General features: G+C 47.4%; 1 protein-coding gene across 1 annotated transcript; it reads right to left on the bottom strand.

The window, feature by feature from the left end:
• Positions 1-3,915: 3,915 nt before the first annotated feature.
• CCR75_004850 (uncharacterized protein) lies at positions 3,916-7,299 on the bottom strand (the record flags this gene model as incomplete). The annotated part of the gene is made up of 5 exons (XM_067962936.1): positions 6,639-7,299; positions 6,406-6,574; positions 5,980-6,288; positions 4,222-5,889; positions 3,916-4,145 (listed from the first exon to the last, which is right to left on the bottom strand). Exons 4-5 carry the CDS (start codon positions 5,867-5,869, stop codon positions 3,916-3,918), a joined length of 1,878 nt encoding a protein of 625 aa, XP_067816237.1. The 5' UTR covers positions 5,870-5,889; positions 5,980-6,288; positions 6,406-6,574; positions 6,639-7,299.
• Positions 7,300-18,187: the final 10,888 nt, after the last annotated feature.

The following is an 18,187-nucleotide window of genomic DNA, read 5'->3' as shown; positions in this document are numbered from 1 at the left end:
TTTGTCGGCCCATGCCGCCGCGTCGTCGAGTATACTCAACCTGCTGTCATCAACTTCATTTAAGCGGCACTGCGTTTCAAATCCGATGGTATTTGGTCAAAGGTTGTTGGTCGTGTCATTCCTGCCTTCCTGATCATAGCTAGTGTCCCCATCGCCTTCCAGATCTGGCAATATTCCAGTATGGCTAGATGGGATGAACGCACAGTAATGCTTTCCCCAATATAAGGGATGGTGTCCCGGGCTGTTCCAATCTTCGCCGCGATGAATTTTTCCATAAACTTTGTCCACCGTTAGATTATGTTCCACCGCTTTACGACCCGCCTCTGTCGAGAGGTGGTCCTCGGACTGTATTTACGACATAACCAAGTTACTTGTGTCACCCGTAAGGAGCTGAATCACATATATATGTATAGCGGGGTAGCTCCTTACATAATTTAAATTTCCTAAAAGAGGAATATTAATGAAGAATCAAGAATATTTACTTATTCATAATGTTGTCTCTGTTTAGTTGATATTCTTGATTCTTTCTTAAATAAGTATTCTTGTCTTCAATATATTAATGTGAAGCTATGTATAGTAACTCATTGCCCGACATCATCACAGACGAATACTAAAATGTCCACTTGAAACCAACCTGATACAGATGACCAGACAGAACGTACAAATCGTGTACTCCAAGAGATACTTTGAGGTTACGTTCACCTGTTTACGAGTTGAAGTGATCTCTTGCCGATGGCAGAAGTTGCCATCAACAATTCAATTCGTGAATGTTTTCACCATCCACCTGTTGCCACATTGTTTGAGAGTGATACTAATTGTAACGGGCTAAGTTGCCCGAATGTTACGCAGTACCCGTTAAGTACACTTGGTGTACTTAAGGGGATGGTCAATTACTCAAATAAAGTAATTAGACCGGACCGCATCGCAAAAACTTTTAAATGTAATTCTGACCAATGTATGCTTGATGTGATTACATTGCATGCTTCTGACAATGAATCTAACAATTCATATCAGAAAACTAACTTGAGCTTGATAAAAGCACACCGAAGAAAAAAAACTCAAGTAGATCGCTGATGTCTACAGATTCTTTCGGTGCAAGATGGACGCGCCGTACTCCTCATACTCAGTCTGGCCGCATTCAGACGTGCCCGTCTACACAACTAGTACCCGAGAGTGTATACCTTACAAAGGTTTCTTTCTCTCGTAGATCAATGCGCAAGCCTAAGGAAGACACTAGACGCTGTGAGATTAAAAGGGGGACTAAACGTTATTATATTATTTGAATCTAAAACTTTATTCTAGCTAACTTAAATAGATTTCGGAACCAAGATTGATATCAGGCGGCTGCCATATATGTTACCCGTAATAAATGGGATCTTAGTGGTCAACTATTTTAAATAGAGCAAAATGGTATTTTAACCATAAAGTAAATGTACCGCAACAATGGTTTACCAACCGAAGTGTACGGTGGACCAACAAAACGGGACGCTGATCACAATGGATGAGCAATCGTGTTTTATTCGAAGTTAACGCACTAGCCCTACTGTCTACGGTAAAGCTACCCAAAATGAAGTGACGAAGGTGGGCAGGAACAAATTACTGTTCAAGTATTCGGCCCGTTCCGTGTACTGCACAAAAAGGGCATGCGTAAGCGATCGAGCTGCCTTGTAGAACGTACACACACGCTACGATTTACGTCTGACGTCTCCGCTCGTACTACCAGTACGAGGCTTATTTGGTTCCAAATCACACCGGCACCGTCAAACGGATCCGCCATAGACTGATGGTCTCGGTCCAGAAATTAAACGTTCGAACCAAATGTTTTAACTTATCCTTCAAGGATGCGTTTCTTTACAAGCTGCCGTCAGCTCGTTGCAAAGATTTTGATTTACCCGTTTATTCGCTAATTTCTCAACAGCAATCTTCGCTCGGTCTTCCGACTATCAATATAAAGACGGTTCCCCGCCGTCTAAAAGTCATGACGGCAGTCACGTTCATAATCCACGTCCATTTGTAATTGCCGGAGGTCGCGACAGTGATCATGTCGGCGAACGGTCGGGTCCGAAGCGTAAGTCGGACTCGGTTTATCCTCTTTCTCCTCATCCATTGGATTGGATGGTCAACAGCGCTTTCTAGTCGAGCGTTTCTTAAACCACCGCGAGGTGGAAAGGATTCGAACTAGTTATCTCGTTCGATGGCGAGGGTGTCCACCCTCGCATTATAGTTGGGAGCTTCGCTCCCAACTAATGATAGACGTTCCTGGTCTCGTCGAAAAGTGTGACAAGACCCATCCTTTGAACCACAAGACCATCGGAAATAGAGCGCTTCGCGCACTGGGAAGATTTATAAATTAAACAACAAAAAATAGTTGTTCCTTCGCGCATCGAGAAGAGATGCACGTTCTTCAATTAGGATCATTTAGGGAGTACGCTTTCCAAGGGGATAGCCTGCGCCCATAACGCCGCAGAGACATGAGTGCCCTCATGAGCGGCAAGGCAAACCTGTCTCTCGAGACAAACGGTTCAACTTATAGGGTGCACCGACATTATATCTCTTCCTAAACCGGTCACATACCGTATCCACTTTGTCAAGTCAGGTCTCACGGCCTTCGCATTCTACATTCTTCATGAATTTTCCCAAACCTGAAACAAGGGATGTACATCCTCGGTTGCAAGCGTACCATCGATGCCGGAAAAACGCATCGATGAAAATTTTGTCCTCACCAGGCTTGAGAAGCTTGAGTTAGTCGAACAACGGAATGTTGTATCGCTTGTTGGCCATTCCAGACCTAAAAATTAAGGTACCCTTAGCGATCAACCAAGGTTTTATTTTGGAAGCGACACGCAACGAATTCCCGTCCGTCTCTCTTGGACTTATGTTAGCTTCCAAGCTAATGTACTCTTCGAAGTGATCTTTACGGTCACCTCGTTCCTGGTGGTGCATTTTAGCATTACCTTACAGTTCTTTTGATCGGAGTGATTACAAGATGACTCCTCATAAATAGAGAAATCGAACATCTTGGAGGTATATGGCTTATCTGTCTCGTCAGAACCCACTGGCTCGACGGTATCGGACCCGGGCGAACCGGAAGCCTTCATAGTTATGCTCGAGTCGAACGATGAGGGCGACTCGTAAAGACACCTCCTACCCGCAGTCGGGGGGCGAGTTGTTTCTCGCAGTAAACGTTTGAACGTCTAATGATTCGTTTGCGTAACCAGTAGCTACACTTAGTCGTGTAGCTGCCAGGTTTGCTGCCTTACAGGCGACACGCACGGGCTTAGTAACCATGTGCAAACAAAAGCTGGAATCAAAATAATCCCATAAGTGCTTCCTTACAGAAAAGGACACAATACGTTTCACTGTCACTCTGCGAAGTCACTATATTTAATGGGGTGGTGTAACGGCGTATCCCGTAACATCAACAATTTTTTATTAGAAAAATAATTAATATTGTTGCCTATAAAAGAAAATTATAAAGGTGTATAAAATTAATATCATCTAATAGTACTACTCAACGTTTCCAGTATTACCGTAATTTTCTTTTTTATTTTATTATGTAATTTATACGGTCAAATTGTAGCGACAAGACATGAAGTCATACGGTTTCTCCATACCGGAATATTAAACAATTTTGCAAGTGTCAAATTTTCAGAAGGAACAATTTTCTTGACGAATTTCACGCATTCAGTCGTAGAATTCAACTTGTCGGCGACACATTTCATAGTCTCATATACTCTTGGCATCGAGTTTGTCATAGGCATTTTGCTTTTTATTCACGGAAAAAAATACCATTCTTTCAAAAAACTAACGCTCTGTTAATTCGTTTATTTAATCTGCAAATGCTTTTTCGTTCGCTATAGTACGACTTGACATCATCAACAGCTGCGCTTCTACTTAAGGTGCTGCTGCAGTTCTCTAGAATTTGGTGAATGCCATCGAGCCAAACATGCCAACTTTCCCCAGCAACGTGACGATAACTCTCGCAGCAAATTGGTCCCTGCAGTGTATTTTACCATCAAAATGGCCCAAAACAGCCGCTTCGAACGCAAATTCTTCATCCCGCCCCACACAATGTTCCAACCCCTGACACGACATTTTGGCATCCGCCGAGTCGCTACGAAAAGACCCTGTTGGTCTTGCTTCCCCTTCATACTACAACCAGCAGAGCAAATGGTCAGAATGAACATTTTCCCTCTTCCTCTGCTCGCAATTCTGACAAACCTCGTGATGTTTCACCGGACTGCGCTGAATTAGTGACCTGTGCCTTGTTCTGCTGTTGGGATGGATGGTGATGAGATTGATTCGAAGCTGCGGCTATTGCTGCGGCCAATTGCTGCTGTTGCTGGTGTTGCTGCAATTGCTGTGTGTGGTGAAGCTGTTGCTGAAGCTGTTGCTGGAGTTGCTGTTGCGTCGGAATGGTCGGTGTCATGGGATAATACAGCGCTTGCTGCGGAAGAAGCTGATTCCCTACGAGTTGATAGCCTGGAAGGCCGGTATTAAACACGCCATTCAACGCATGCAACGCTTGGTATTGCTGCTTGGCATTTTGTCCGCTTTGAGCTCGCATGTGCTGCATTTGCGCTTCAAGCTGCACTTGCGCTGCCCGCGCTTGGGCATTTGCAATCGCTTGAGCTTGTGCATGTGCCTGCGCTTGGGCCTGCGCTTGAACCTGAGCCGACTGTTGCCGATTCATTGAATGCATGTTCATACCTTGCGAATAATGGAGAGGGAGCGAGAACGAGCCGCCGAGGTACAACGTTGGGTCGGCAAACATGGCAGCGTGACTATTTTGTACCAATAACGTCGCGGCTTGCTGGCTCGCAGCACTGAGGGTCGATGATATCCGGTTCGTCGGGACAACCGCGGTATTCATGGCACTGGACGAAGACGACAAAGACTTGGACGCCGCCACTTGTGAAGTCGGTACCGTCATAGCAATACTCGCAGTGTGTTCCACCGGTGACGTCGTAGTTGCCGCCGTCGGGCGGTGGCTCGTGGCATTTCCACTCACTAATAGCGACGACGTGGTACCAGCTCGTCGCATCGTGCGGAATTTATCTTTAAGTTGCACATTCGAGCGGTCATTAAACTGAGGGCCTAATTCCTTGTCGATTAAAATGAGGGACCACACATTTCGTTGCCCATTGTACTTTTTGACGCCTTCAAGCAACGCGCGCTCTTCCGTGGCGGAAAATGGGCGATATTTGCGGTGGTTTTTGCGGTTTTCCGTGTACGCTGCGAGTTCCGGGCGCGTTTTAATGAGTGTTCGCCATTTGTCCTTGAGATCCACGCCACTGCGGCCATGAAACAAATGACCGAGATGCGGGTCACGGAGGATGGAACTCCATGGACAACTGTCGTCGGCGTACCGCTGGACGCCCAAAACAAGCGCCGTGACTTCATGCGGACAGTATTTTCGCCGCTTTCCTTTCACGCGTTCTCCGACGTTTTCACACGCGAATTCGGGCGAGTTGCGCGGAAACGCGTAGCCGCCGCCGGCATTTGGATTTGCATTACCTGCATTTGTTGCTGCTTGCACAAGGGTGTTCGCGGTGGAGCTTCGCCCTAGTGTATTCGAAGGCGTGCCTACGCTTTGCGTAATCTGAAGAGACTGTTGCTGCTGCTGTTGTTGCATCTGTACTTGGTGTTGCAATTGCTGCATTTGCGCGTGTTGGTGAAGCTGAAATTGTTGCTGTTGGTGGTGGTGTTGCTGCTGGTGCTGGAATTGTTGCAATTGCAACTGCTGCATTTCGACTTCCTCTTTGAGCTGCAAAAAGCGCGTCGCCGATGGTGGCTGCATGGCCTGCGAAGAAGTGACTTGGGGATCATGCACGGCCGTGGCCCCGGCCTTGACTGGAGGGCGCGGCATTGAATAGTTGAACAAGGAATCTATATTGTCATACATTTAGGCCAAAGGGACGTTGCAATTCAGTAGCACTTCCGGAGGATACAAATTAAGTTGCAATGTCGGGACCTTACCACCGTCACTCGTCACAGAATTACTTGCCCCTTCCCGCGGCGGTTGTGTCACGCTGTTCGAAATATGTCGCTCAAGTCACCTAGTCCCCTTTTTCGTAAGTACAGTTGCTCTTTGAGCCAAAATAAAGCGTTGAGACACAGTAACCTCTCTCCCGTTTGGCCGTTTCGCCCACCCACTTTGGCTAGCCACGTGGTCCTAAATATACCGCAGCGAGCCCTGATCTCGTCCTCGAATTGTGCAGCGGTTTTGAAGGGATAGGTGCTTCACTTTATGCAGGAAGCAACTCGACTCACAAGCGTCCTTGCCGTCTGGGGAGTCAAGTGAAGATATGTGCACAATTGCACTGTCAGAGGTAGTTCCATATCGATCGCCAACTGTAGTGAAAGGAAACCCGCAATGCTATTGCACTTTTGAGCACAGCTTACCTTTTTAATAAGAACAGTTGCGCTCTTTCCGGATGTTGTGGATGGTTGGATTGGAGCTAGTGGGGAAGCAGGAGTGAATGTCAACTTGGATTGAGCCAAATAGAAAAGAGCATGGCAGCTGCTCGGAGCAGCAAGGGCTGAACGCATGCCTGTAGCAGCGGCGAACTATATGTAAGTAAACCTTACCTGATAGGCTTGAAGAAGTCAATTAAGACACTGACGTGCACAATTACCAAGTTAATTTAGCGCACGATACTGTCTGTCTTTCGATTGTTTCCGCGCGAGTTGAGTTCGCTTCGAGCTGGGACGTCCGGACGAATTATAAGTGAAAAGGGAGAAAAGGCCCCCAATCGCTGAACTGATATGCTGTATCGTTTCGAATACAAAAGGCTGTTTTAAAGGAGCAGTCATTCAGGTACAAAATATTGCTGGAGAAAAGGTAGGGAAGGGTGAGGGCCAGGGGACTGGCAACCGCAAACGCGACCCTGTCAAAGTTGAACATCGACAATAACAGGTTAAAGTCGACACAAAAGATCGCGACATCAACAAAAAGAAACGACTTGCATTTGCGAGAGCTGTTGGTGCTGGACCGTATGGATATGCCGCTGAACGCTTTCACGCTTATCTAACGGCTGTACGCGTTCGGCCGGTCGGAACATTATTCGTACAGGACTAGACGGCTAAAATTCTGCATACAACTGCTATTGTTGCAGGATGTCGAAGTCGGCTGATAATTTCATGTGGCGCTTCGAAATTAAGTTCGCTATCGCTTCTACTATCAGGCGAGTTAGGCAAAAAATAGTCAAGACTTAAGGGTTTATGGTAATGAATTTACGTGGATACAAGAGAGCTCTTTGGAGGCTGCAGCTAGCATGGTTGCACGTGAATTGAGTTGTCACCTAGTAACTTGATGTTAGTCTAAATTTGGAAATGTGACTTTAAACGCATGATGTAGCCACAAAGCTGCTACCCCTTCTATTCACCTCCGACGTAAGGTTAAATGCTCCGCTTGTGAAAAGTGTAGATACAAGCACCACATAGCAGAAAGAGCATGGTTTGTTTGTTTTTTGTTTGTAGCTTAGGGTACACTACACCAATCCTCGAACTATCAAAGTTGATCATTTCCCAATTGAAGTGCATTCTGACGACCTTTCGGCAAACGGGGCGGCTTATAAGAAGCCATTTTGCATTTGGTATCAAGTGACTAGGGGTCATGCCTCTCACCTTCAACTTAAGCTATCGCAGATTGATTGAATGACAATCACAGCGACATAAAGCTACAGCTGCCAATCCGGACGAGTACACTCAAAAAGCGCAAAGGATTGAATGCATTTTTACAGGCTACGAGTTCTAAAACTTAATCAAGAATCATAATGCGTCTGCTCGACTTTGACTTGCCTCTTCTGCCCCCCCCCCCCATTGTGGCGCAGGTGTAGGGCCGCTTTCACGACTTGCATGCGACATAATCTGCTATTTGTCAGCGCAAAAGAAATGGAACGGGCTTAAAAATTGAGCTTTTTACCAATTCCGCAATGTTATGGTAGCAAAAGTCTCAAACAATTTAATGGTTTGGAGCATGTCCAATTGTCAACGCCATATTCATTCCTAATTGACAGCTTACGTTATAGTGTCGCTATAAGTTGCGCTAGTGCGAAAATGAAGGGGGGATCTAATGATTTTAACATACTATAAGCAAGTTGGATACAATACAATATCCAATAATTTGAATAAAACCATTTTTGAATATAAAATCTGGCTAAAAAGTCCAATTCTGATTATTGCCGGATGAATTAACAAGTAGAAATGTAAAGAATTCTATCTTATGCGACAATGTTTAATCAAAATCAATTCGGCAAATGTAATCATTCATATGCAAGAGAAAGCGTACAGGAGCTAAAAACAAATTGGATATTTTTTCAATATGCTTATTTGACGATAAACAAAGGGAGTATTCACTTACCCCCTTAATTCATTGGCTTAAAATTCATCTGTAACCATCACTCATCACTCATCCGTACCACGCGCGGAGACTCACTTTCAACTAAAGCTCGGCACATACACGCTGTAAATTGAACTCAACTTGTTAACCACCACAAACTACGCAATAAATAAAAAAATAAAAAAAGAGAAGTAGGGCTTTCATCGCAAACTCAGATTCTTCATTGTACTAAAACTTGTTGTAGCGGAGCTACCTCGCTCCTAAAGTCAGAGGAAGAGTTTTAGACTCAAAGAGTCTCTCGGGTTTGAGCCAGCAGCCTTGAGGTTAACAGCGGTTAAATAACTCACGGTGTAGGCGGGCACGTCGTAATGCGGCCACGCTCTACTTAGACACACACCCTAGCACAGCAGGGAGCGGTTTAACCTTCTTCTCTCGCGTGCAGTGAAGTAGTTGTGGTGGGCCCGTAAGCGACCTAACACACTAATACTCTGGTTAAGTGTCGTCACGGGAGCGGTAATCCGGCTCCTCGTGTGCACTTACCAAGTAGGAAGTAGTTTTCAACTGATTTATATTTAATCGTCTTAAATATAAATACCTATTTTTACCAATTAAAATGTCATCTCTATAGATAACACTTAAGATGTATTGCGAGCGAATCTTTCTAGATACCTCGCGTAACGGATGACGCTAGCCGTCATCACGGATGACGCTAAGCGTCATCCCTCCTAATGTGAATGCACCCATGTGCATCATATACACAAAGGTTGGTCACAAATGTGAACCACACCCAAGTACTGGGTCTAATTACTGTGTAACATTAGGGCAACGTTGGCCCGTTACACCATCCTCCCCCCCTTAAGAACGAATTTACGTTTTTAAATTCGTCAAAGAGGAGAGAGGAACTGCGAGCAGCTTTACGCGCCGCTAGTTCACTCAATCACTCTGGCGCACGTGTTTCCATACACGGCGCCAAAGATGCCACCTAAAAGGGGCCACGTTGGTGGGTCGTCTGCGAAGACGCTCACTCAACCTCACACTAAGCGCACGCGCCGCGTAAATTCGTCGGCCGCGTCGAATTCCTTAGTCGAAACGCCGACAGCCACTGCTGCTGTCGCGTTAAGAGGGCTAAAGGATCCATCCCACTCTAACAGTGAGGATGTTGATCCGTCGCTCATTGTCGACTACAATGAGTCGACACCGTTGCCGTCACTTCATAGTAGTGATGCGGACAACGACCTCATTAGAATGATGATGGCGCATTATTGCCCATTCAAACTTCTCTCATGGCTCACAACATGGAGACAGCAGCATTTACGAATGCTGTCTTGACGTCTGCGCTGGAAAGCACAGCGACAGGTAATGAGAGCGCTGCCCATAAGGGCGCAGCCGCTTCTCCGTTGGGTATAACCACAACGTCTTATGCTCAGACCATATTCCATAATGGTTCTGACATAGAGGATTCGGAGCCTAAAGCTCCGCCGACAGCCAGTCGTTTAGAACGTGGCTATGTGACGGGCGGCATTCCAAAGATGCCCCCTCCATCTAAATGGCCTCGTTTAATTGGGCCAAGAGCGTCGCTTTTAGAATGCGCTCTTGTAGACGCATATAACTATTATGGCGTCTTTAAATCATGGAGGGCTCAGGGAAAATTGCTTGGGCTTATTTTCCCGATCCCGGTCGTGTTGCGTTCAATTGAAACGCCCGACCAATACGAGGCGGAATTTCTGCGCCGCAATCATCCGCATTCCGATGAGATGAAACAGCGGTCGCAGCGAATTAATTTCGCCCGCTTGCGTGTGAAAGAAATCATGGGCGTACTGTACCCCCTGTTTCTTCTCACAACGCTACTTCTGCAAGTCCATTTGAGACTAGCGAAGAGGCCTCAGCTGGTGCTCCTTTTCATAGGCAGCCACCAAGCCGGGTACATCAATACGTAGGGTATCGATCGGTTCCCAAGAGTCAAAACTCTTCGGGTAACCTTTCCATTGGACGAGGATCTGATACCCTTGCCTCACGGAGCGGTGGGCAAGCAACCTTCCAACAAGGAAGCGTTGATTCCCACCCGCATCCATCAGTGCAGGTGGCGCCCGATAGGAGTGGCGATCTCGCCCACCTACTCGCGGCTGCCTTACCTTCGTCCGTTCAATCACAGGCGTTTAGCGCTGCTGAACGACGTATTGCCGATATCGTGGGTCAAGTCTCGCGTCTGACCTCGGATCTTTGTGATGTCCGAGCGAAGGCTCGTCAGGTTTATGAACGCCTGAAGACTCGCTTGGACCTTTTTGAGCGGATAATGCTGAGGGATCCGCGTTACTCGCGTGATGTTTCTCGCCCTCCGAGTCCTGTTCGTGGTGGGAGGAGTCGGTCGGCTGACAGTTTTTCGCCTTCTCTGCCGCCCTCACCCGAACGACGATCGAATTACAGTCGGCGTCACCATCGGTCTGCTTAGACGGACAGGAATATGTGACCTCATTTGGGTGTACACACCGTTTCAGACGACCCACGTAAGATACGGGGTGCGTCTGCATGTACGGGGGAAGAGTGAGCCTATAATTTAGGTCTCCAACCTCTTCTACCACCGTAAAGGGCCCAATGAAACGCGGCAGCAACTTCGTAGTATCTCCAGGTAGTACAGTAATTGCATTTTAAGGTAGGGTAGCAGTACTTAATAGTACGTTTTTTCACCCACTCTAAAGCGTTCATTATTTTTGCGACCCTTTCGGTCCGCATATTCTTTTTGCTTGTCCTGTGCGCTTGCCATCGTGTCACGGACTTTTCGTGTGATGGCTAATCGCTCATCCACAAAGCGTTGAGCTTCGTTCACGCTTTTAGCATCAAACTCGCCTATGATACCGCCAAGAGGTCGGTCATAAGACGTAGTTTTAATGACCACTGCAAAATTGACAGGGTTACTAGGGCAAGTTCTGTCGTGAAGATGATACCCTCGCGGGTCATCGTCATATTGACGAAACTATATCCCTCTTTCGCACCGAGCATAGTGAGGGGCACTCCCCCACTAAGACTCGGGCTGCGTACAAACGAGACTGGCGTCCGAGGATGGCGTCCGAGGATGGCGCAGTCCGTTAATATAAAACGGTGTCTCACCCGTACTGGCGTGGATATTGTTATTATAGCGAATTCCACAAAGGGCAATTGCTTGCTTCACTCTTTGGGGGTTGCTAAAGTGCGTAAGACATCCGCCACGACCCGATTGGCACGTTCTGTTTGGCTCTCGGTCTAGGGTTAATCTGCGGTCGACATGTGGAGCTTGTTACCTAGCAGCTCGAACACATGTCGCCAAAATTCTGGCGTAAAACGTGGATCCCGGTCCAATACTATGGACTCGGGCAGCTGCCTCCTTGCCTGTGATCGATGTTTTACATGGTGCGAAATGCATTATTTTGCTCAGTCTGTCTACAATGACGACGAGCCCCATCCGACCCTTATGATTGGGCGGCATGCTAAACATGAAGTCCAGGCTTACTGACTTCCAACAGTTTGTTGGAATTGGTAGCGGCTTTAGTGATGCACTGCTGGACGGTGCAGGCTTGGTGCGCTGACACTGGGAATATAGTTGGCCACCAAAATTCTGTGACACTCGTAAGAATGTCTGTTCACGGCCTTGATGCTCATTGAATGAAGCATCATGGAGCTCGTGAAGGATCATCAGCTTGACATCTGTGTCATGAGGCACATAGATTCTCAAGGGATCACAAGGTGACAGCTGATGCCATAACAGGCCATCGCTGTAGCTTAAGCGATTTAGCTTAGCTTTCAGGTGCGACGGAAGGGTTACCTTTTGTCCACCAAAGTGATCCAACAGCATGCGACAATGGTCGTCCTGACTGTAGCTCTCTTTTATTTCAGAGGCTAATGAGCTCGTCACTTGGTATGCTTTTATTGCTGCCAACATTGACGGCTGAAATTGTGCTTCAGTACTAAACAGACGCTTTTCTAAGGTCTTACCTCCAAGTCTGGTCTGCGCGATAAAGCGTCAGCCAAGTCATTCGACTTATTCGGCTTGTATTCAATTTTGAGATTAACAGAAAAGAATCTAAGCCATCTTACCATTCTAGGCGAGAGGTGCGGTGAGTTTATTGCGGTCCGCAGTGATGCGTGATCCGTATAAACCACAAATGCTTCGGTGCCCAATAGTTGCACACGAAATTTGACAAGAGCAAACTTTTTTTAAAGTAGCTCTTTGTCATGCACGGACTAATTCAGTTCAGCGGCTTTTAAAAGCCGGGACTGATAACAGATGACGCGGTCAACGCCGTCGTCATCCTTCTGCATGAGCGCGCTGCCGATTGCAAAATTACTTGCATCACAGACGACGCTAAAGGGTTTATCCGCGTCTGGCAATGCCAAGACCGGTGCCTCTACAAGAGATTGCTTCTCTGATGTGAACGCATCATCTCATTGTATTAATCAAACCCATTCTGCGTCCTTATTAAGGAGGTCAGATAATGGTTTAGTTTGTCAGCAAAATTCTTGCTATATTTATGCAAGTAATAAGCGAGCCGTAGATATTGGCGCAAATCCTTAACATGTCGTGCTATTGGCCATTCCTTTACCGATTCACCCTGTCTGGGTCTGTTCGTGCACCATGTGTACCTACGATGCAGCCCAGCACTGGTATCTTAATGACCCCTATGACGCACTTTTGCAAGTTGACGTATAATTGGGCGTCCTTCGGAGTCTGCAACACAGCGTCTAAATGACGCTTGTGCGACTCCATTGCGCTCAGCCCGTCCTCGGTCGTACTATGCACGAATACATTGTCAAAGTAATGGGGCGCGTAGGCACGGTGCTGACGCATCACGTAAGCCACCACCCGGTTGAATGTCGCCGGTGCGTTTTTCAACCCTTGGGTTATCACAAGCCACTCCCAGAGCATACCGCTTTGTATGCTTACAGCTGTTTTTGCTACATCGGACTTTCTCATGAGTACCTGATACCATCCTACAAATCCAACACGGAAACTGTAGTTTCCTTACCCGTGGAGTTCAACAAAACATCTTTCCGTGGGATTGGCGTTTGAGCCGGTATGGTCGCCGTGTTCAGCTTATTGTAAGCATGAACCACGCGCCGTCCGCCTGTGGCTTTACGCAAACAAAAGGTCGGGCTGCAGTGAGGTGATTTGCTCTCACGCACATGTCCCGCCTTGGCTCGCTTGTCAAAGAGCTCATCGATATAATCGACTTGTTCTTTCGGCAACGGCCATTGCCTGGTCACACAATACTTGGTGCCAGGTTCGAGGTCTATCTCGTGCCCGATGCCCCTATCTGCTGGTAGGCTGCTCGGCACTTCTTCTGGGAACACATAGCAATGTTTTCACACAAGCTCAAAGAACAAACTGTCTCTCAAGGCATTCCATCCTTGACCAGCGAGCTGTTTCTTTTTGTCCGATTCTAGGACGCTCTCGTCCATTGTGGACGACGAGCAACAGTCCACCAAGTTCTCTTCTGGAACTGGTGTGAATATTTCGTGGATCTTCCTTCATTTAATTCGGCAAGGAACAGATCACACGACATCTCCGGTAGATTAATTATCTCTCGGTAGATTTTAAGACTTGCCGGAGCACCCCAACTGAGGATGCTTCCGCAATTTCGTCTTTGGCGGCCTCGAATACCTCGTTCGAAGGCCCATCCTCTTTATTAGGAGCTGATCCAAAGGTCACACGTTTAGACGTGCCTCTGATCGTTTTAATCTGTCGGGTATTTGTTCTTCGAGTCACCACGACCTCTTTCTGGGAAGCGGGTGCCGTTGCTCTCCTGGCTAACGCACCCTTCACAGCCGCACCAGGCTCTAGGCACTGTGCCGGTTATGCGACGCATGACTTCCTGTCAGCTCGCTGTCTACTACCACAAGCTCTCAGCTCTGTGCAGGACTATGAGACATATGACTAATTGTCATTGCCATTTTCACTACCTTAGTCTCCACGAGCTGGGTAGGAATTGGTGACGTTTGACATCTCGTCAGCGCACCCACAACTGTGTTCGACACGACCCCAGTTGCATACGTCTCCTCTCCTGTGTCCTGCGTAGAGCTCGCAACTGTTCGTGTACGCCAGTCTATCTATTGTTGGTGTTTGCCAACCATGGCATCCTAGGATGAGGTAATACGAACTCTCCATTCCTAGCACAGTGAACTTCTCTTTACAAGAGAAGTCACTAAAGCTGAAGGCGAGTTCTACCTGAACACCCTCAGACTTAACGAGCGCGCCTTTCGCTAAATGTACGGTCGCCTCTTCTCGCTTGCCATCCTGGCAAAGCGACTCAAACATCGCCGGTCTCTTTTTTAGAGCGGCGAGTTTTACAAAATTTAGTGATGCACCCGAATCCACTAGGATGATCACCACCCGGTCATAAGCTCGTTTTTTTGAGCGCTATAGACCAGCAGGGTTGAGGTCCAAAAATTTCAAGACCTCAGGGACTATGCTACCCATTTGTTCGACAACTCTGAGTTAGGGGTAGCTTTAGAGTCCGCGTCAGTAGGGCATCGCCCCTACTGCGCTCCTGCATTTCCTGACCCCTCAGTGGTCGATGCAGAATTCATGCGTCTCGCACGCTAATCCTTGCCATCGCACTTTGGATAGGGAGTCCTCTTGCCGAGCATCTATGCCCCAACAGAGACCCTGGCATAGCAGCGAACCATCATACGGCCGTGCTTGCCGCATTTATAGCAGACAACGTCTGCATTGCCCAACTCCATGGGAGTGGCATCTGACCTCTCGGCCGACGGCTTATACCAAGCTGTAGCTGAGGCACTGTTGTAGGATTGCTCCTCAACTAAGGCAACTTGGATTGCCTTTTCCATTGTCGACGGCACCTTTCTGAAAAGGGCCTGTCGCGATGGACCATGCCGTAGCTCGTTCATATAAGTGGGCACCATAATATCGGACCTACGGTAATGGACGCCGACAGCGAGCGCATCTCTTGCACATACTCTTGCAGAGATCGCTTCACCTGTCGCGCTCCAAAGAAGCGCGCCTGAAGCAACACTTCGTTGTTCGGCGGCTGGTACATGGCGCGAATATTTTCCTTAAAGATCGCCCATGAAGGGAACGCCTTTCTGTCCGCCATAAGCGCCGAGTAAGCCCACTCTGAGGCCTTACCGCGCAAATGCGACATAGCGTACGACACCATCCGCCTGTCGTCCTCGATGAGCTGGGCGACACCGCATTGCTCCACGGCTAACAGCCAGTAGACAATCGTGTGCGTTGCAGTTCCACCGAACTTGGGCGGGTCCATCCGAATGGGCCTCGGCTTATGCGGCCGGGCAGAGAGCATCTCAACAGTCCTGTTGAGAGCCTCGCTCCGAGCCTGCTCATGCCTCAGCTCATCCTGAGTCTGAGTGACGGACTCCGCCGCAGCATGGCTCTGTGCCTCGGACGCGGCTCTCCGCTGTCCGAGCACGAATGCCTCAAACTGCTCCAACTCAGCAACATTTTGCTCAGGAGGACTGCCCACGAGCCTGACCAGGGCTTGCTCGCCAAGCCCCTGCGCCATATGCTCTGCCACCTCCCGATATTGTTCGAAGAGGTGAGAGAAATGAGCATAATCGATGTTGAGGCTAATCCTCACTGAGACGGGTCGTGAAAAAGACTACTAGTTTTACTTAAAGCTACCACGCACTACTAGCAAACACATTTTTAGCACAGTGAAGAAGCGGTCAACCGTCTTCTCTCACGTACAGTTAGGTAGTCAATGGGCGTCTAAGCGACACCACTTAACAAACTAGAAACCTTAGTTAGAGTGACGACACAAGAGCAGTAATCCGGCTCCATGTGCACATTTGCCAACTAGGAAGTACTTCTCTGACTAAATTATAGTTAATCGTAACAATTTAAACTTATTTAAATTGATCATAAACGCCATCTCTGTAGATATGCACTGTAACGGGCTAAAGTTGCCCTAATGTTACACAGTCCCCGTTGAGTATACTTGGTGCAATTAAGGGGATGCTCAATTACTGAAATAAAGTAATTAGACCCAGCACTCGGCTGTGTATCAAATTTGTGACCAACCCTTGTGTATGTGATGCACATAGGTGGTGCATTCACATTTGGTGGGATGACGCTTAGCGTCATCCGTTACGCAAGGTATCTAGAAAGATACGCTCGCAATACGTATTAGGTGTTATCTATAGAGATGACATTTTGATCGGTAAAAATAAGTATTTATGTTTAAAACGATTAGATATAAATCAGTCTGAAAACTACTTCTTACTTAGTAAGTGCGCACGAGGAGCCGGATCACCGCGCCCGTGACGACACTTAACTACAGTACTTAGTGCGTTGGGTGAGGTTGCTAACGCGCCCACCACAACTCCCTTACTACACGCAAGAGAAGCTGGTTAAACCGCTTCCTCGCTGTGCTAGGATGAGCGTCTAAGTAGAGCGTGGCCGCATTACGACGTGCCCGCCTACATGCACTGATATGTCCTGCGAGCGTATTATTCAAATAGCTCGTATCTTGGATGACGCTAGCCGTCATCCCCGTTAATGTGAATGCCCTCACGTAACGGGGCACTGCCGACTTGTACTGCTTTAGTGCAAGCTTACTTCGCACTGCCTCAGTGCGAGTGGTGCCTCACGTTACTTCACGTGCACTAGTACGTGCAGAGGAAGTCTTCTCCTTAAAACACTTGCTTTGAAGAGGGTCAAATGAAAACTGTATTAATATAATTAGTTTTTTCTGTCTATCTGCTTAATGCTAGCTTAATCATAAACTAATACAAAACATGTAATAAAGTCTTATCTGTCTTTCTCTTTGACCGCGTCCAGCGCTGACTGGACCGCGGAAAAAGTAGATATAATGGTTAATTTCTACCTATGGATAAGCTTTAAGAATCTTCTCATGTAAAGTAATATTCTTGAAATATTATCTACCCTTAGATAATATATTACCTGTCAACCTTTAAGTGTTATCTCATGTAACGATACACCCCGTTCCATCACCCCTCCCTTGAACGACAATCACTCTGACTGTCATTGGGTAGAGTGGTCACTAATAAGACCACTTTAAAACGATGTGGATTGGTCAGATTCATCATCTTTAATTCTATCGCATGGTCAAGAAGTCCATGCGGTATGCGATTAGTGCGGCGCCTTCGGCTGCGGTTCACGCAGCCGCGGGCGACGCATTTTTGTCTCTTGCGGCGGACGTTCCGTCTGCCGTAGTGTCATCTTCTCCCGCAATTCTAAAGTTGCGGGTGCATGTGGTAATACACTACGTGAATGCGACCTCTTTTGAGGTCGACCAGGAATGCGAATCGGACGAATGACCGACTCGGGGAGGACAGAACAGTCGCCTGATCATCGTCAGGCGGCTGACTATGAGCCTTCGAATGAGGGCTCATCCGAGTAGACGTGCTAGTAGCATTCGCTACAACATGCTCGGTTCCGACGATAAGGATGATTCCTCATCGCCAGCACCGTCTCCCGTGCCGTCACTTGCACATTTTTTGTGTGCGTGGTGATGACGATGGCGTAAGCCATCGTAATAAAAGTTCTTGTGGTACCCCTGCTTCAGTGGGTACCACTCAGGGGATCGTAGACACGAAAATGCCTCGTCTGCCCCTGAGAAGAAGCCATGGCTTTTGCACGAGCAGCTAATGAATAGCTTGTCTAGACAGACTTTTTTTCACAATAAATATCCTTATTTATTGCGACAAAGCTACATGGCCTTGATCCCAGCGCGAAGAACTTTCGCGCTGAGGAAGATTTTGATCTCGATGCTTTTTCAAGCATCGATGGTATATTGGCAACAATAAGCGAGATAAAGTCTCGCTTATGCAAGCCTGAAGCGCGTTCATTCGCAATGTCAAAGTCTTGGACGC

Source organism: Bremia lactucae, linkage group LG14 (genome assembly GCF_004359215.1).
Source record: "Bremia lactucae strain SF5 linkage group LG14, whole genome shotgun sequence".
In the NCBI taxonomy this organism is placed as follows: domain Eukaryota; phylum Oomycota; class Peronosporomycetes; order Peronosporales; family Peronosporaceae; genus Bremia; species Bremia lactucae.
The sequence above is the reverse complement of the archived record's forward strand: the minus strand, read 5'-3'. Positions and strand labels throughout refer to the sequence as shown.